This window comes from Numida meleagris, chromosome Z (genome assembly GCF_002078875.1).
Source record: "Numida meleagris isolate 19003 breed g44 Domestic line chromosome Z, NumMel1.0, whole genome shotgun sequence".
Lineage (NCBI taxonomy): Eukaryota > Metazoa > Chordata > Aves > Galliformes > Numididae > Numida > Numida meleagris.
Window position 1 is genome coordinate 38,140,881 of NC_034438.1, and position 21,072 is coordinate 38,161,952.

Genomic DNA, 21,072 nt, shown 5'->3' on the forward strand with positions numbered 1-21,072 from the left:
AAAAAACGAACGACAACACAAAAAACATAAAAAAAGATACAAGGAAAACAAAATAATAAAAAGAAAACAAATGCAAAACACATCCAAACAAAAAAGATACCACCAACATAAACAGCAGGAACCACAAAACCCCTAAACTAACCCAAAAACAACAACAGAACCTTGAAAGAACAAAAACAAACAAAAAAGAAACAGAAGAAACACGGAAGCAGAGCGTGCGATACACAGTAACAACAAAACGACACCAGACTCAAGGAAAACATCGAATAAATCACCCACCACAGACTCCATCCCGCTGTAAAACTTAGCAGGAAAGACAGCGTGAGTTAAAATTGTAAAAGCAATACCAATAGCAAAAGAAAGACACAAAGACAAAGCGGAACACAAGGGCACAAAGAAAAAAAAAATGAAAAGGAAAGCACACAAGAAGACAAAAAAAAAGTGCAAATATAAAATAAACCGTCAAATCCCACAAAGCCATCACAATACACCAAGAAAAATCCAGAGGAAGGGGACAAAGGACCCATCATAGACAGCACAATCGAAGAGAAAAGCGAACCAAAAAACTCTGAAAAAAAACTAAAGAAACCGAAATAAAAAACATACGCGGAAACAAAATAAGATAGAGTGAAAAACAAAATCAAGGAAGAAATAAGAAAACACCGATAAGCAAGAATACTGGGAAAAAAAACAGTGAATCATTCCATACGACACGACAAAAAAAAAGCAACAGAAACCTACAAAGCTCTAAAATGCACAAAATAAAAAAAAGTAAAAGGAGAGCATAAAAATATCATAAAAAACAATTAGTGACAAAAAAGGGGTAAACAAAAAAATAACAAACAATAACAAAAATCCCAACGAACTACTGCATTAAGACGAGGCCGAATCTAAAGCCGGAAACCAACTAGCGCCAGGACCACCACAGCCAAAACCACCACAGGACAAAAAATCAACGTAAAGCAAGACCACAAAAATATACAGAACGCAAAACTGAATTAAACAGCAAAAACAAAACAAAAGTGTCAACTCAATGAAAAAAACAGCCGACAACACCAGGAAGAACAACGACATATCTGATCTCCCATCTTACTGATCTCTTTTCTGGTGACAGCAGCAAGACTTGAGTAAAAGGCATGGAACAGCACCAGGGCAGGGTCAAGTTCAGTGTTAGGGTGGAGGTGGTGGGCATGGAACAGGCTCCCCAGAGCAGTTGTCATGGTCCCAAGCTGCCAGCGTTCGAGGGGTGTTTGGACAGTGCTCCCAGAGATAGGGTTTGAATTTGGGGTGGATCTGTATAGAGCCAAGAGTTGGACTCAGTGATCCTTGTAGATCCCTCCAGCTTGGGGTATTCTATGATTCACTCCCATATTCAAGAAAGGGAGAACAGAAGATCTGCAGAACTACAGGTCAGTGAGCCTCGCTTCCGTGCTTGGGAAGACTGTGGAGCAGATTCTCCTGGAAGAAATGTTAAGGCACATGTGAGACGTGGAGGTAATCTGAGACAGCCAGCACGACTTCATCAAGGGCAGACCATGCCTGACCAATATGGTGGCCTTCTATGTCCGAGTGACTACACAGTGGACAAAGGATGGGCAACAGATGTCATCTACCTGGAGCTGTGCAAGGCCTTTGACATGGTCTTGCACTATATCCGTGTCTCTAAATTGGAGAGAGATGGATTTGAAGGCTAGACTATTCAGTGGATAAAAAACTGTTTAGATGGTCATAGCCAGAGGGCTGCTGTCAACGGTTCTGTGCGCAGGTGGAGGTCAGTCAAGAGTGCTGTCCCCCAAGGATCTCTCTTGGGACTGGAGCTCTTCAGTATCTTTATCAATGACATAGATAGTGGGATTGAGTGAATCCTCTGCAAGTTTGTTGATGGCACCAAGATGAGTGGTGCAGTTATAAAAATAGAAGGGAGGGACACCAGCCAGAGGGGACTGGACGTGCTCAATAAGTGGTTAAATGAAGACCTGATGAGGTTTAACAAGGCCAAGTACAAGGTGTTGCACTTGGGCTGAGGCAATCCCAGATATGTGTACAGACTGGGAGAATGACTTGAAAGCAGTACTGTGGAGAGGGAATTGGGGGTTCTAACTAAAAGAGGGGAGATTTAGGTTAGATGCTAAAAAGAAATGTTTTATTTAGAAGGTGGTGAGGCACTGGAATGAGTTGCCCAGAGAGGCTGTGGAAGCCCCGTCTCTGGAGGCATTCAAGATCAGGTTGGATGGAATCCTGGGCAGCCTGATCTAAAGGCTGGCAACCTTGCCCATGGCAGAGGGGTTGGAACTAGATCATCTTTAAGCTGCCCTCCAACCAAACCCATCCTATGATTCCATAATGTAACACAGCTAAAGGACAAGAGCATAGGTACTCATCTGTACTAACAATCATGCTGTCCATTTCAAGAGAGATTAAAGGAACAACGCATTTGGAAATTGCTGGTTGAAGTTCCTGGACACAAATCTGTGATGGTAGCCACTTTGTTATTTACATTATTTCCTAATGTCCAAAACAAACATAATAAAATGTTGGTGATGGTGGAATTAAAAATAACAGTATTTAGCCACCCATCCCCATATGTCAAAAGATACCATGAATCTTTGAAGATTAATTTTAAAATACAATAGATAACACTTCAGCAAGTGAAACTGGGTTTGCTTTTCACAGTTCAAACAGATCTTGAGGAAAATAATCTGCAAAGGGTTTGGGGACTTCAGAGTTCAAAAGGTATTAAGAGTGTAGGACATTAGAAGGAATTTGCTGATTTTCAAGAGGGAAAGCAACTATTACCAAAAGTAATGCTGTTCCATCCATTAGCCTTTCCCTAATTGCATACTATTTTCTTCTTTGCATTGTTCCCTGCAACATCTGGCCTCTGCTGTTGATGGCATTCTAGAACAGATGGGATAACTCATCTCATGTTTTCTAACCTTGAGAAGGAAGTGAATTTCAGTTTACTTTGTCTTCATTCTCCTTAATTCATGCACAGACTTGTTCTGAATTGTGAGGAATTTTCATAAAGAATGATGATTAAAGGAATTCTACTTGATAAAGATACTACTGATGCTCATTTTCATACATCCTGAGACATGTTGAAAACATTTTAAGATAGTGTTTTATTTTAAGGTAGATTCCACTTTTTTCAGGCAGGCTGCTAATTTAATATAATTTCATGACTGCTTGATGAACTTCCCAATGTAGTTCCAGTGTGTGCAAATAATTTTATGAAAGATGTATAAATGCTGTCTTTCTTAATAAAGCTCACCCCTTTTACTGTACATAACTGAGATACACCCACTCCTTACCTCATTGTTACATTCTGCCAATACTTGATCATATTCACTTAATGCCACTAAGAATATGATGGAAGTAACACCTTCAAAACAATGAATCCATTTCCTTCTTTCCAACCTTTGGCCACCTACATCCACCATCCTATTAACAAGAAATGCAGTCAACATATTAATCATTTTCATAAATATACTCCAAGACTTTATAATACCTTGCCTACCTGAAATATGCTTGAACCATGGAGAGTGTATGTTAGCGTTATTCTGTTTAATATATAAACTTGATTGATTTGCCAAAGTGCAACAATATTCACTGCACTTCAGTCTATGCGTATAAAGCTCCTCTGCTACTTGTGACAAAATACAAAATATTGTGCCATTTTATTCTCTGTTGGTAGATGTTTTAACAAAGGTAGATCTAAACATGGACTGTTTTGCTCCTCCCCCAGCTACAATATCCCTTCTGTTTCTCCCCAGAGAACTTCACTTCTCCTAAATCAACAATCAAAACTCTCACAAATATCTTACTTCCACATCAAACTCCTATGGTTTTGTAGACAGCCTAGATAAAATCTGAGGGACTTATTTAACTAAAATGTTTCCTAGAATACTCAGTGCTTGGAGGTAGCAACTGTTAGCTCAAAAGAGAATTAAAATATATTCTAATACAAGTATTAACATCTTATTAACATGCTTTTACTCTGCATCCCCCCCATTCCTGACTTTCTAATTAAACAAATAGATCAAACTACACAGTAATTGGGCTGTTTGAATCAAACAGTTTTTTTCATGTAAATTTAAAAAGTTATGTTTTGAAACACTTTCTATTGTGAGAAATTTGAAGACTAAATCCAGTCAGCGAAGTGCTGAAAATATGCACCATACCAACTGAAAGCAAAAGCATAAAGACCATAGAAGTGAAGTTTCAGCAGCTTTCATTATTGAATACTGAACCACTCAACAGGCAATCTTACCTGAATATAATATTTTCTAAATCAAAAGGGTACTCAATAATTCCTGTAGTTGGCACTCTGACTCGAAGAATATCTTGCTGAGTTGGCACAAATGAGGGCATAGCAATATGATCAATGTCGGTAAGATAACTGAAAAGTTAAATACACAACAGAAACAAGATGAATGTACTCTCAAAATTTAATCATACAGATTCAAAACAAGAGTACTGAAGAGCTGTGCAGAAATTTTCCCACAAAAGCAAATGAACAGAAATTCAGTTGTGTGTGGCATAAGAACAATTGTTGCTGGCATAAAACTATAAAAACTTAAACTTACTTGACACCTACATGTACAATTCAGACAGAATAGTACAAATCGAAAAACATAATGTTCAAATGTTCCATAGATAATCATCGTAAGCCCCGGATGAACTTTATTAGTACAATCTTCACTATTACTTCAAAGTAATCATGATAATTAAGATTTGAAAACACATATCAATTCTTGCTCTAATGTTTATCAACATTCTTTCTGCCCCCTGGCAATTCATCTGTGATGCTAATATTGCACACAAGTGTGAAAGGTTGCTGGACAGAATTCAGAAGAATAGTTAATGGAAAACACTGCATGCATGAATGCATCAAACTTATATATTTTTATGTAAAAGATGGTGCATTTAGTTTCTCTTCTGTCCATGCTGTCATTCTTAACTTAGCCCTCCTTAGTTTCATGAGGGTCATTTGCTTTTCATATATAGCCAGGATTAACTTCTAGGATGACATTGCTGTACCAAAATAAATGAGCAGTGTGTGAGGAAGTCACACACAAGGAACTGATGCCAGGTATACTCATGTGCAATCTATCTTCACAACACTAGACGGCAACACTTGATCATCCAAAAATGCTACCACAGCCTACAGAAAGTGTAAACTCTATTCCAAATCATTCAAGGTGATTGTAGCAGAAACCAAATTTAAGCAATCATTCCCTCCTTCTCATCAACGTATTCTTCCATTGCTGCACAGTATTCCATCACTTGGGCACCAAGATAAAAAATGCTCACACTACAGCACTTTTCCAAGTTTTCTAATATGGATGAGAAAATTCCTCCTCTCCAGCAATGTCATAAATTGTTAGAGATCTCAACTGTAATTAACAGTAAAATAAATATTTAATTAAATTTAAAATAAAACTAACTTTCAATTTTAGTTGACTTCATAGAAAAGGAGGATAGAATAGACTGTCAGGTGGAATGCTTGCCAAGTATAACCATTTTGAATAAAAGTTTACCATAAATGCCCAATCTAAATGTTCCTTACTGGAATCCAACTTCTCAACTTTGTCATAAACAAAAATGTAATTTTTCTGTTCTCTTCAAGCTATCGTTTTTCATTTCAATTAAGTTCAGAAGAACTAGTGAAACATCTTCATTTTTACTTACATCCTAACATTTTAGTATAATTATGAGCTTTCTGAAATGCCTGTTTGTTGTTAATGTTTTTTTTACAGCTGTTTTCCATGATTTCCCCTTCGGGAAACTCAGTTATGTACCATCTGTGCTGACCTCAGAACTGGGAGGGATGATGTTTCCAGAACATTCATAAAATCTCAGATTAAATTGTTTCATTACTCCAGCTGAAAATCTTTTGTCTACTGCAGGCCAACAGAGACACAGGGATAGATAATAAAATCAGAAAGAACCTATCCCTGGGTTCTTCTTGTCATTATGCAGAGTACTCACTACTTAGCAGAATCTGAGAGTTGGTACTCCCTCCGTCTGTCATAGCACTCTTGAATTCCTGGGTCTTCTCAAAGATTCTTGATTGCTTCAACTTGTTTTCTTTCCAGTGCTGTCACTTTATCCACTTCTACTGTTCTGATCATCTGGGCACTATCCTAATCAATTAAATGATTACACTATTGTGAAAAAGGATTGCTAACTCTCAGCATGTATAATGCACACTCCCTTTTTCCTGTTACAATCATCTCCATCAATGAGACTAAATATCAAAAGGGGTCCTAGGAGAAAAGAAACAGTTTTACTCTTGAAAGCATTTAACTTTTGAAGTCAAATGATTGCTACTGAATGCTCTGACCAAGTTAATCTTGCTTATTGTCACCTGCTTGTGATTTATTTTTTTTGAAAAGGGACTTTTACTGAGGCCAAGAGAAACTCTAAATTTACCATTTATAAATTCACTATTTTTTAATACCAATTTAAAGCAATGATCACTTTTCTAAATGTCATTTCCTACATCTTCTTTTCCATACCTGTCCATTGAGATAAAGACAAGGTATAACTTTGTGGAAACAAATAATTTTTATTTGCCCTCTGTTGTTAAATGTTAGAGGTACCACAAAGATCAAAGAATCACAAGGGTTGGAAAAGACCTCAAGAGATCATCGACTCCAACTCCCCTGCTAGAGCAGGTACCCTACAATTGGTCACAGGTAGTTGTCCAGGCAGGTTTTGAACATCTCCATAGAAGGAGACTCCGCAACCTCTCTGGGCAGCCTGTTTCAGTGCTCCATCACCCTTACCATAAAGAAGTTCTTCTTCAAGTTAGTACAGAACTTCCTATGTGCAAGTTTTAGGTCATTACTCCTTGTCCTATTGCTACATATCACAAAGAAGAGTCTGGTCTCATGCATTTGCCTTCCACCTCCCTTTAGACATTTATAAACATTGATCAGATCCCTTCTCAGTCTTCTTTTTGCCAGGCTGAACAGACCCAGGTTACTCAGCCTTTCCTCATACAGGAGATGCTCCAGGCCCTTTAACATCTTTGCGGCCCTCAATTGGACTCCTTCTAGGAGATCCCTGTCTTTTTTGAACTGGGGAGTCCAGAACTGGACACAGTTGTCTAAATGTGGCCTGACCAGGGCAGAGTAGAGAGGGAGTATCAACTCTCTCAACCTGCTGGCCATGCTCTTTTTAATGCACCTCAGGATACCATTGGCCTTCTTGGCCACCAGGGCACACTGTTGGCTCATGGCCAATTTGTTGTCCACCAGGACAGGTTCTTCTCCGCAGAGCTCATCTCCAGCAGGTCATCCCTTAACTGTAACGATGCATGCGGTTATTCCTCCCTATAAATAAAGATAAGATGAAGATAAATGTATGTCTTGCTTTTAAAGGACACCACAGTATCTACTGCTCTCTATAACCACTCAGCTGGCTATATGCCAACATTTGCTAACACAGTTGAGCTCTCCTAACACATTCACAAAACTGTGTAACACTGCATACAGATCTATAGTGGATCTGTGGCAGTAGCATATTGGGTCTGAACAGGAAAATCTGAATGGTAGTAGGTGTGTTAACCTACTCACTCAAAATGAGAAAAGCATCAGAAAGAAGATGGGACATAGGAAGTCATGGCATCTTAAATTTATTATGAACAACTGTAAAACTATGTAACTTAGATTCTAATGCCTGAAAAGCAATTTCTCCATGCTTGTCCAAATTAACAAAAAATTGTGAGCACTGTTGTCTTCTCCTTTTTCATTTAGCAACTTTTAATACAGTCATAATGTCTGGGCAAATTCTTCATGATTGGAATGACCTTGGATTTCTCAGCTATTCTATTTCACAAAAATGAATGACAAGAATTCTGACATTTTTTAAAACTGTGCATTTTTAAAATAGTAGCTAATAGCTTTTAATATAGTAATTACTGTTACACTGTTAACTAACTTAAAATATTTTCAAATGAACCAAGGTGTTAAAACTCTTGTTACTTTTTCTTGTAGGGTATCTTCACATATACTGTAATGTGTAATGATTTTTAAAACACCACAGTTATGCTAGCAAGACAGGTGATATTGTTTATTGAATACCTTTTTCTGTTTCTTAACTATTACATAATTGTTCGTGCTGAACTGCAACAATGTGAGCAGAGCTATACCTCTGGTTTATATTTTATTTAGATGATTTATATTTTATTTGAGAACTATATATGAGATGGGATTAGAGACCCTGTGTCTTGGTAATAACTCATGCCCCTGCTTTTAATCTGTCACCAGACCAAAGTGCAGAATAGTTTAGGTTATGAATAGCACTTTCATGACTTTAGCAATTTGAAGGGATAGTCTTTTCTAGCACTCTGTCAGACAGGGAACCAACATGCAAGCATCCATCACAGCATTTTGACTAGGGTTGAGTTGAGCTTCAATTCATGCTAAAACATTGCAGGTTTCTTTGAGAGTTTCACCTAAATGCTCTTGAAAAAAGTATAACTTTGTTATCAGGTCCCTGTGAAAAGAAATATTTCGTAACATTGTACATGTGGAAACCTCAGTCACCCTATGTATTCAAGTTCCACATGATATAAAAACATCCTTTGAGAGGAAAATAATTCAGATTAATCTTTCCCTTAATAGTCTATACCAAACAAAGTTCCATGCTGACAGCTAATTATTCAACTTTAAGCTCTCTTGTAATTCAAATTAAAAATCCTCCACAAAACTGAAAAATTGCTTAAAGCACCATGTGATTTTATTATAATTCCACAGGTATGTCTTCCTCATCCTCAGTAAACAGTTGTGTTACTAATCAAAAATGCCTTTGGTAAGAAACGTGGGTGGAGGATAGGACACAAAAGCAAGATACAAAGAGTTTGATTCCCCTTAAAATTATATCTTGAAGATAAATGAGTATCTAATCTTAGGAGATAGTGTACGATAATCCAACCAGGAACTGACAAGGGGATTAAACTTGAAGTGTACCCTGACATGTCTTTAGAGGCTACATAAAGTCCTTCAAACTGGGCAGTGAGGATCCTGCATTTTTTAGTTTAACAGCAAACATTCATCACAAAAATCAACCAAAGTAGTCAGACTGCTACATCAGTCTCTGACTACTGCAATGACTGAAGTAAAAGATCTTTCTACAGCATTTTGTCGACATAATAAAAGATACCAGCACAAAATAAAATTATAATTGGAAATGCATTGTTCACTCTACAACTTTCAAGTAATATTAATTGTCAAACACTGATATTAGCTGTAATATTCTCCGTATTTTCAGATATTCTGTATTTTATTCACAGTCATCAGAAACACTTATTGCAACTGAACTAAAAATTTGCATTGCCTGGCAAAACTAAGTTAACCCTCAGTCTCCACAGACAGCCCCTCCAGTTCATAATAAAAATATTTCTGCTAGTCAAGGCTTTAAAAACAACAACAAACAAGCACAAAAACTTGTTTCTAACCCACTATAGGATTTTTGTAGATTAATGCAAATAAATGCCTTTTGAAGTTCAGTTTTCATTTCTCTCAAAGCTGGAGTGGATGTTACCAGTAAGAAGTTATCCCCAAGAAACGCTGTGAAAATAAACTGCATTGCAATGTATGAGCAATGGGTGTTTCACAGAAAGAATAGAAAAGGTATACAAACATGACAAGCAAAGGAAAAAACAAATCTACAGTAATTACAGACCAAAGCAAGGAACAAAGAGGGGAAATGCAAAACACCACAAACAAACAGAGGAATTCAAGGACACACCTTTTCTTCATACGCACTTCCATTTCAGATAACGTTTTGTCAGACCGCACCTCCGCTGCCATCTGTCACCCAGCAACAACATGTAGTGGAATATTGGTGGGAAGGTTCAGTCTCTACTACCATACCACCACCACATTATGGGCCAACATAATAAAATGGGGGACATTACTTTCAGGGCAGCCATTGTAATAGGTGGAAGGTGTAATAATTTATTCACAGGAATGGACACAAAGTGGCTGTTCAGTATCAGAAGTTAACAAGGACCTACAGTTGGAAGTGTATGCTGCTTCATTAAGATATTTATCATGATGTATTTAGGCACTTCAGGAGTTTGTTGACATACTATGTGAACAGGAAGATGGCATCACTAAAAACTGCACAGTTTTTGTCTTTATCCATCTTTACTTCTTCAGTGCTGCTCAAATATACATCATTCCTCAATACAGAATACATAGGAATATACACTTGCCTTATTCTCATGCTGTTGTTAAGCCCATAAATATAATGTTTCAGAATAAAATGTAATGTGTTTTGGAAGTCACTGGAGTTTACTAGAGCCATATTTGCATTTGTTCTCATTTTATATTTTTCTACAGTTTGATATAATGAATAGGACGTGTTTGTTTCTAAAGTAATAGAATGAGAAATCTTAAAATTGAAAAGAAAAAGCCCTGGGATTTTATAGTTCACTACAATGAGGACAAGAAGCTGGTAAACTGCTGTTCCCAGACCATATATTGTTTTAGTGGAAGTAACTGACTTTAAAAAAACACTTTAAGTTTTACTGAGAAGATATGTCAACTTCAAATTCTGTTGGATTGTTGCTGAACATTATTTAAAATGGAACCATAGGAAGCGGAGCTGTTTAAAGCAGCTAACTACTCGGTACTAGCAAGTCCACTGTTTATTAAATTATGCTGAACTACAAGTAGTGCAAAATGCAGCTCCCTCGGTCAGAGGCATGGTATTTTTCATATCTAAGTCTCTATTATCAGTGTTATACATATCAATGTATATCAGAGATATTCATAAAATTAGCTACAAAATCACCTATGACAGTTCTGTTTGTGTATTTTGAATAAAGAAGAAACTGAACATGAACAATCCACACTTAAAACTAAGGAAGAGGAAGCTAGCTACTGGATGAGCTGAACACAGAATGTACACGCTGCCGCTATCTCTTAACAATGACCCAAGAGACAACAGTTCAGTGTGTTCGGATTGGCTTCAATTTCCAAGTGACAGAATACTGTGAAAGAAGAAAATTAAGAAATATTAGAAAAGTAGGGGAAGTTAATGGCTGAAATACTTAGAATATTATAGGTAAAAGATCAAAGTTGCTTATTCTGCAGTCTCTTGTTATTCAGCTTTAATAGTCTCTTTTCGATGTGTTTGAAAAATATGTGATCATAGTCTTGATAACTGGATAGGAACAGTAAATTAAGTTGAAGATTAAAAATTTTCAAATTACAGTGCTGAATAGATACCATCCTGGTTGTATGCCAACCACTTACTATAAGCTTTAATTGTGTTCTTCCTGAGCCTATTCCATCTGCACCCACAGCCTGCAGCAATTCTTTTTCTCTCAGTGTTTCATCATTATTAGTCCATGCCCCATCTGCAATAATCATGGAGATGATAAACAGTACGCTGGCAAGCAGGAAGCAAAGAAAGGCTAAATAACATAACTGCAAAAATACCGGGACAAACCACCACCCAGGTTGTAGTTGGCAACACAGTTTCTTGGCAAAGACCTGATTCAAAAACAAGACCACATAGTCAGGCCCTTCTTAAAACTTCATGGAGTACCCGTAAAAATAAAAATAAAAATGAGGATCATAAGATCTTTGTTTTGCTCTTCACAAAATGAAATAGTTTGCAGTTAATCTTTATATATTAGCCTTTTGTTAAATAAATTATAGTTGAGAGTGCATCCATATATATGTAAATATTAGACAACTTCTGCAAGCACAAAAGGGTTGGTTTCTGCAGAAGTACATATATGTGGACTAAAAGTCAGCATGTACATCTACAAATATACAAGTATACATATGTAATTTGCAGCTTCCCAACCTCAGATTTCCAACACTTTTAATATTTGGGGCAAAGGACAAAGCAAAATCTATTACTATACCATCCCAAATACAATCAAGTTTTTAAGTTGGTTCATTTTTCTTCTCTGGACAGAGACTATTATTCAGCACACTGCAAAAATATTTGGGTTACAGCTCGAGTTAATGACCTCCATTTGAAATGGTGGTTTTAATCTTTTATGGTTTCTTGCTTTGTTCTCTTTTTTTTCCTGACTCCCCATTGCCATCAATAATAGTTTTAGGAAAATGGGAAAATGTGTGCAAGAGTGAGGTAAATTTGTATTCTTTCCCACACTTACTAACCTACAGTATGTTTAGAAAATAAAGAGGTGGATCAGTGTGGGTGTGCATGTTCACATTTTTATCAAAGCATCTGGTAGCTAGCCATATGTAAATAGAACAAAAATAGAAAAAACTAGAGAGACAGAGATCCCCTCTATTGAAGAACTAAAATATCTCTCATAAAACATCATTTTTCTAGCATGTAAGTAGAGGTTTACATGTGTTCACTTTTTTATTTCATCCTCATAGAAAATATATACAGCATTAAAACTTTTGGTCTTGCTAGAGACAGAACAAGATTGCAGACTTGAAACATTGCTTCCTGCTAATGTAAGCAATCATTGAAATCTTGTTTGTAAAAGTAAGCAAAACCTTCACTTTCAACATGAAAGTAATGCTATCAAGTTCAAAGCTAAACATACGTGTAATTTTTCGTTGGGATGATACCCTGCTTACACACTGGGACAAGTGCAAAGTTGGTATGAAAGAAGCTTTTCTTAGAATTGGTCTTTGTACTAACAAGCACCACCACTTGGAAGAAACATTTTCCAAAAAAACTGGGATCAGTTCTCAGCTGCGACATCCCCGAACTATCTCCTATAAAAAGAAATCTTAGTAATATTAAGCTGTGTGTATCAAAATAACTCCAAGTAACTGATTAGACCACATGGTACTGAAACATATCATTGGAAGCACACTGCTAGGAGACTCCTACACAGTGTTTGGGTGACACAGTATCGGGTGAGAAATGCATTTGTCAATAACCATCCCTGATTTCTTCAGGGATGTGGCTATGGAGGGGGAGAATTTCTCAGAAATACTAAATAATACTCAAAGGCTATGTTTGCACTACTAACAGGTCAGCATATGGTAACAAATCTACAAATCAGCAACTCACCAAAAAATAACAAAAATTTAAAATAGAGATGGAGGTTGTTCTGGTTAGCTTTTTTCTTGAAAGCACATTTTGCTCATATTTCAGCCTTCTTCCTCTGAAAGCATGCTTATTTACTTACGCCTGACCTCATATCACAGATAAGAACATTAATCGTTTTACTGCTCATGCTTGTAAGTTCAGCTAGATAGGTAGCTCCATTGTGAAAGTAATTCTGTCTTTAGGGGAATGCTGAATTAAGGTGACACAGAGATCATCAGTGAGGTCAAAGCAGTTAAATTTCTCCCCTGTATGCTAGGAGGATAAACAGATTGCATTTCCTCAGTCATGGTACCAATACAGAGTTGTAAGAAGCTGGAACAATTTTTGTCTCAAAGCTTGTTCAGGGGCACCCATCCGAGACATAATCTGCTCGACAAGCTTTTGAGGTTAATGGTTACCATGAGCACAGCAGTAAGAGAAAGACATGTGGCTGGGCAACCGGGCAGAACATTTTTGGCTGTTGCTTCTTTGGGGCATTCAAGTTGACTTAAGGGGATTGTCTTGGAGGAGAGGACCACCATGCAGTCAACACGCATACACAGCAGCCCACCATGCAACAATCATGCGATCAGCTGCCGGTTACTCAGTGAGAAAGGCATGTACCATGGACATGCTGTTGCAATTATCATGGCCATTGCCCCTGACAAACAAAGCAGAAGTGCCCCTGGCAACCAGAAGAACACTATGGAGTGGATGAAAACCCTAAGAATTTCAAGGAAGAATGGGTACCTCCTCCACTGAACTGCCGCTGTGCAGGTCAACGAGATGTTGCTGACTGACTTGCTGCCTCCCTATGGACCAATGAGATGTTGCTGGATCTCTGGTGGTGACTATCCCTGCTTTGTAAACCATTTGCTTGGATTTCTCTCTTTACTATTGCTAACTTCTCTATCTTCCCTGCATTCCTTAGTAGCTTAGAATTTGTAATAAATCACTGGACAACATCTGGGCTTGCTTGCTGCCTTAATCTTCCTCTGGGTATATATATGGGAACCATCTCCTCCAATAATTGGATCGAGACAAGAGAACACTAATAAGGTATGTTTTATATAATCAGATAAATCATTCAGATCTTTTTTGAACATCTGTGTGAATAGCAGAACTAAAAGCAAGTTTTCAGTAGCACTCTGACCTTTCAGATGACTGGTCCATCTCTCTGCTCTTCCGGCTTTCTCAAATTATATGAGAGATGAGGAGTCTCTCTCTCTCTCTCTCTGTTATAGCAATATATAAGAAAATCGTGTTCAACCAGTTGTCTCATTCCCAATTCTTTTTTGAAATAAGTCAAATCAACATCCTTTGTTCCTAAATACAGCCTACAATTTTTGTCCAAGTAAAATCAAATTTTTTTTATTATTAATTTTTATTTATTTCATTTATAAATAATTTCATGTTATTCAGTACTACCTCATTATCTATAACTTCAGAATCCAGAGCATTCAGATAAGAAACAGATTTCTGGAGCTTCCAACAAGTCACTCAGTTTGAGGCACTACATTTGCAGTCACCCCATTTCTCCTTCCCTTTCATCAATTAGTCCTTCTAATCTATTAAATTGACCCTAAGGAGTTCCATATCATACTCCTTTATGGTGAATTATTGTCTTTTATACAAGGATTCTGAAATAACAGTTGGTTTTGCAATTCCTGAGCTTACCTCAATGAAATTCAGTTCTGTACGTTTTTCATCACTTTCTCGTCTAGTTGGTCCTACAAGCAATAGGATTGAAACTGTATAGAAAAGTTGCTTCCTTTCATCTGCAAATGGCAAATACTGTCATTCTCACAAGAGATTCTCTTTGAGATGCTAGTTTTACCCTTCTGGTAATGTGTTGTTACAACAGCGGAAATGTGGAAATTCAATTAGAAGTCTGACTACTCACCACTTAAGTAAGTCGGAATTGAGAGGAATGCTAACAACTTTTGAAATTATTTCATTTTTCATATAGGTATTCCCTGGCTGGAAAAAATGATTACAAGTAGAGAAGTTACCAGGTTATCAGTAAGATAAATTGTCAATAGACAAAATTAACTTAATTGATAATCACAGAGTCATAGAATGGCTTAGTTTGAAGAGACCGTAAAGATCATCCTGTTCCAACCCTCTACTGCAGGCAGGGTTGCCACTCACCAGCTCAGGCTGTCCAGGGCCCCATCCAACCTGACCTTGAACACCTCCAGGGATGGGGGATCCACAGCTTCTCTGGACAGCCTGTGCAAGTGCCTCACAACCATATGAGTAAAAATTTCTTCCTTACATCTAAAGTAAATTTCCACTCTTCTAGTTTAAAGCTACTCCCTTTTTTCCTGTCACTGTCTGTCCATGTAAAAAGTTGGTCCCCCTCCTGCTTATAAGTCCTCTTATAGGGTCGCAATGAGTCTCCCCAGAGCCTTCTCTTCTCCAAACTAAACAACCCCAACTCCCTCAATCTTTCTTCATGAGAGGAGCACTAGCCCGCTGATCATCTTTGTGGTCCTCCTCTGGACCTGCCCCAATGGCTCCCCATCTGTATTGTGCTGTGGGCCCCAAACCTGGTTGGAGTACTCCAGATAAGGACTCACGAGGGCAGAGAAGTGGGGGACAATCACCTCCATTGCCCTGCTGGCCACTCCTCCTTTCATGCCATCTTCTTTTCCAAGAACACTGCGGCCTTCACAAAAACAGAAAGAGCAAAAACTGTAAAATTTATGTAAATAAATCAACACTTAAGATGTTTACTCAGGCATCTTTAACCCTGTCAGACCATTCCAACAGCCTGTTTGCTGTTTTCCAATTAGTCCCTTTCTTCTAATTTTGCGTATAATATCAGACATTATGTCAAGAAGACAACAACTATTTGAAGCATTCGTTGTGCTTAGAGGAATATGTCTACATTTCTGCTATACCAAAATTTATACTTTAATTCATATACATTAATAGATGAAGATCAGAAATCCATTTCACATATCTGCATCCTATTTTAGTTATTTTAAAATAATTTTATCTCATTTTCTAGCAGTGGTTAGCAAAATTAATGAAAACGAATTTTCATCCTCTTTAAAAAACAAGCAAATCTATAACAAAGACTGTTTATTTTCCTGAAGAAATCATTCTGACTACTTAAATCTGGAGTATAGACTGATTTGGGCTACAGAATTTAATCCAGCATATCCTGCTCATAGCTTCTGATTTACTGCAGCATATTATGAGAAAAGACAGTCATGTTTAGCGTGAAGATGTGAATGAATCTCTCTTGACTCAAAGGAAGTGCACAAAAGCTAACAAAACCCATTCCTGGGTTCTGCAGAGGTACAGAACTAATGTTTCTTCAGCAGTGAAGTACTGGCACACATTCCTTAAACATTCTGATCAGTATTTTTGTGCCAGCTTATTTTTATACACCAAGATATATGCAACAACTTTCTCCTTTATTCAGCCATCTTTTTTGCAAAACCTGTCAGAACCTAATTACCTTTGAGATCTCTATCTGTAAATCTAGCTGACATTTCTCATTGGGTTTAAGAATCACAAGGGATGAAGAAAGGTAGCCAAGCACATTGTGCAATCACAAAATACTTCTTGTCTTAGAAACCAGATGTAATACTTACAAATTCTTCCAATGTTTACAAAAAATAGAAAAGCCTCGTGAATTAGCCATAATACATTTTAATAAAACTGTTTCAAGAATGAAAAGACACATTCCTAAATCACTATCTACTTCTATGCGTGTTCAAATTAGGGAGAACGTTGTTAGGGGAGGGGATTTTTATATTAAGATGATTTGTAAACACATTCCACCACTGACTGCAATAGAGTTCTTTCAGAGTTATAGTGACTCAGGAAAAGCATGAATAAATTTCTCTTGAGGTACATTATGTGCACATTCCTGAAAGGAAGGAAGCAAATTCAGGGCAGAAAGTTGTGATTAGATAATGTTCATCTCAAATCAAAACAAAACATTAAAATGCAGCTGGCTAAGAATATGAAATTCATCCATGCCTTTTTTTCCTTCCTTGGAAGTAATGAGATTCTCAGATCCAAATGTCTGCATCTCTATTTTGCACAGCCCTGTGCTTAGCACTACCCTTTCAATTGGTCTAAAAAGGGGAACTCTTGTAGATACAGACTGCTTTGGGATTTCCTAGGCTGAAGAAGGAGTCTCAGTTAGTGAACTCATAATCAGGAAACAAAACAAATCAAAACCCAAACATAAAGATGAAAGAGAATGATCTTCTGCCAAAGCAACAAATTCAATTATTAGTCCAAGAAAACAAGTTTTCACCCAGAAACTGTACACAATTACTAACCTCTGAGGCTTAAAGTCTTAAAACACTGGAATTCTCACATTGAATGTGGCAAGTATAAGAGGATGCAAATAGATATTTAAAGATTTGACTGATGTTTACACAACAGCTCCTGGAATCAGAAAGAAGTTTTTCAACCAGCTGAAGACCAAAAAAAGAGATAGTGTAGATGTCTAACCTCTACAGTTTGGTAGAAGTATCAAGGCTATAGCCTCAGATAAGAAGAGAAGGATATTAGTTGTAGATGACTCCTCCCTGCAGGGGGAATGAATGTTCAGTATGCAGGGCAGATTCTCTTATCATGAGGAGTGATGAAGCAGCTACACACAGTTCAAAAGGCCATCAAAAGGGACTTCAGGGCCTTGAGACATTAGTTGAAGGAACTGAGCGCACAGATCATCTTCTCTTATCTGCCTCCTGTACTGAGCAAGAACAATGAAAGAAATGGAATGATCCTACGATAAACACTTGGCATCATGCCTGGTGCTGCTGCAAAAACTTTGGATTTTTAACAACAGGGCAGCCTACATGGCACTGGACTTGAATGCATCAGATGGGGTTCGCCTTTCTCAAAGGTGAAGGGAGTCCTTGAGGAAAAGCTAGCAGGGCTCATTGGCAGAGCTTTAAACTAGGTTAAAAGGCAGGGTGGGGGGTGATAGTGAGACCACCCAAGACACAGTGTGAGACAGCATAGCTAGGTTAGAGGGACATGGTTCTAGAAGGGGCCCTCAATCTACTGCACATGTGAAATGTTATGATGATAAGCCAGGAACCACTGAGGCAATAGGAGAAGGCAACAGGGAAACTTAGAAAAATGCTTCAAGGGAGCTAAGGAGTTATCTTCCAAGAAGGCATCAAGGCTGAGTGACCAACTACACCAATGCACGCAGGTTGGGAAATAAATGGGAGGAGCTGGAAGCCCCTGTGCTAATAGAACATCATGATGTAGCTGCTGTCACCAAAACCTGGATGATTCCCATTATTGGAATGTGACTATCAATGGCAACAATCTGTTCAAAAGGAATAGAAAGGAGAAAGCTTTGCTGTCTACATCAAAAAAGGAATAGAGTGTGAAGAGCTGTCCCTGAAAAATAGCCACAAGCAAGTCAAGAGCCTATGAATGAGAGATAGAGACTAAGACTATTGGCAAAATGATATTTTACTTTATGAGACTACCTTACTTACCACCTCACTTTTTAGAATTAGCATTTTAGTTATACTGCACTATACACTGTGTTGGTTCTTCCAAATGCCTCTTTCATTATGAAGTAATGCAGAAGCATAACATCTAAAAAAAATTAAACACAGGAAGCACTAGATATCTAACAACATATAACAATCTGCTTGACCAAATTTCCAGTCCATATTTGTAGACATAGTTATTTGGATGTTGTTGCTGTCTAAACTAAAATGAACTTTTAAAGTCTTTTGATATTCACCCATTACTACAGATTGTTTTTAAGGACAATGTCCTCGGAAGAACATGTTTCCCCAGTGAGCCAAGCTGCTCAGCTCTCTGATTTCCTTGCTAAAGTGAATTCCTTGGATATTATCTTATGTAGTATTGTATGGGTACATCATGTTGTACAGCAGGTGAAAGCTGCCAAACATAACATATCCCTGCCCAAAGAGATTATCCCTGCCTGAAGAGATTCAGACACTTCACAGCCCACATGAACATGGTGTGCTTTATAACAATGTGAAATGCTTCCTCTTTAACTCCTCTAGCTCTTGTAGGGCACCAGACAGTGCTGTTCATTCCAGTACGCAGCAGAAAAGCAAGCTGCAAATATTACTGTTATGTCTGTTTGAGTATACAACTCTTGTTAGACTTCTGTCAATGAGATTATATACTAGCCTTTCTCTAGCCAAGCTCTGATTATGGCACATTCTTAGCTTCCATTTAATTTATTAAATACATGGCTTAAGTAATTAATAGACCTATTAGGCTTTATTTAAGTGATTAATTCAACATTTTCATGAAAGATGTAGCCTGTTTGTTAACCTCCACTGGACTTTTAAAAACCCATAGCTATGAAAGCCCAGTCTCTTCTTTCTCCTCATGTGCCTGAATAAAGGAAATCAGAGAACTGTACATTTTGGTTTTGACTTTTGAAGAGCAAAAGAATTAGATTTGTTTTCATTGCACTGCTAAGTAATGAGACCCTCTAACTGAAGAGACACTGGGACAATAGCATAACTCCCAGCTACACAAGCAATTAGTCTCTCAGCTGACTTTGTCAACAGCGTCACTGTATAACGGAGTTCTGCTCTCACACATCAATTCCTATAACAATCCTTTTTTTATAAAAACAATCTGACCTTATAGACTCTAGCAAACAGTAACTCAATTTCTTCAGTAACACCTTGATGATTTTATATATCCCAAGAAAAATACTGAATATTACAAAAAACTGAGCGAAGTTGATGCACTACTTGAAAAATCTGGGCTGGCAGTATGACAAAAGATAGATCAATAGGACAAAAGATGCATCTTAAATGCCTGCCCATTTTGTTAATGAACTACAGCAAGTAAAATTTACTATGATGAAAAAATGAAAAACTTATTCTCCCCTATCCTCAAAAAGATTATTGTAAAGAAAAAGGACTATTGTAAAGAAATACAAAATGAATGGAAGAACAAAAGCTGTAAAAATTTAAATCATAGGTTCTACTGTTTCGGTGTTGCAGAGCTTCTGGGCAAAACACTGAGAAAGTATTTCACAAAGAGCATGCCTAACCACTTCTCATAATTTATTTATTCCCTTCTGAGCCTTACAGTTCATGTAATCCCTTTACAGCTCATTTAATCCCTTTAGCTTTACACATTAACATGAATTAAACTTTGCTGTAACAAAGGCAGAGGTCATGATTTGCTAATTATTAATTAGAAAATTGTATTTACAGATACAGGACAGAAAAAATCTCTTTTTCTTCCTAAATGACTTGTTATATAAATTCTCAAAATAAGTGCCATGGGGTTTTAAGTCAAGAAATATTTTATATTTATGAGAATTGAAGAAGAATTCCACGCTACTTCCATATTAATCAGTATTTTCAGTGTCTATATATTTTATTTCAGGTATGAATACTCTGTACTTGAAAGATGTGACATCTATAATCCATTTCTTTCTCATCCTATTTACCTCTATGGCCTCAGACATAAAAACCTGTTAGAAATTAGTGCCTAGTAAACTTTCAAAAATAATTCTGCTGGACAAGTAGCTGGGTTTTATGGCAGCTCACATATTATTTACTTATAATTCAGTTTTGCTTTAAGAATGGGAAAATGTCACTATAGTACTTTCTGGCTGGGTGCATTGATAGTGGTGATGTATAGAAGTCCACAAATCACAGAATCGCAGGAGGAGGAAGAGATCTCAGTAGATTGAGTCCAACGTGCCTGCTAAAGCAGGTACCCTACAGTAGGTCATCACACAGGCAGGCATCCAGATGGGTCTTCAATATCTCCATACAAGGAAACTCCACAACCTCCCTGGGCAAGATGTTCCAGTGTTCTGTCACCCTTACTGAAAAGAAGTTCTTCCGCATATTTGTATGGAACCTCCTATGTTCAAGTTTTAGGCCATTACTCCTTGCCCTATCGCTTGGTATCTAGAAGGCTGTCAATAAGCTCCCACAGAATAGACTTCAGGCTGTTCCATCCAACAATAATCTTTGACTGAATCTCCCCTTTCCGTGACGTGAAATTACCTCC

The 21,072-nt window shown here is 37.4% G+C and overlaps 2 protein-coding genes across 6 annotated transcripts in view; both read right to left on the reverse strand.

Annotated features, from left to right (window-relative positions):
- On the reverse strand, positions 1,098-6,529 carry LOC110390259 (guanine nucleotide-binding protein subunit alpha-14-like). Its single transcript, XM_021381513.1, has 5 exons — positions 6,522-6,529; positions 5,992-6,027; positions 4,271-4,399; positions 3,312-3,441; positions 1,098-1,458 (listed from the first exon to the last, which is right to left on the reverse strand). Exons 1-5 carry the CDS (start codon positions 6,527-6,529, stop codon positions 1,411-1,413), a joined length of 351 nt encoding a protein of 116 aa, XP_021237188.1. The 3' UTR covers positions 1,098-1,410.
- Positions 7,280-21,072, reverse strand: part of LOC110389792 (guanine nucleotide-binding protein subunit alpha-14-like) — a 67,632-nt gene continuing 53,839 nt past the window's right edge. The window contains exons 6-9 of one of the 5 annotated variants that reach the window (XR_002433379.1): positions 14,728-15,721; positions 14,204-14,285; positions 11,274-11,377; positions 7,280-7,340 (exon numbers count right to left, since the gene is read on the reverse strand). The gene's annotated coding sequence lies outside the window, so the exon portion shown is untranslated. Of the gene's footprint in view, positions 7,341-11,273; positions 15,722-21,072 lie in introns of all 5 variants that reach the window. The other 4 variants (XR_002433381.1, XR_002433382.1, XR_002433378.1 and 1 more) reach the window with 4 other exon arrangements.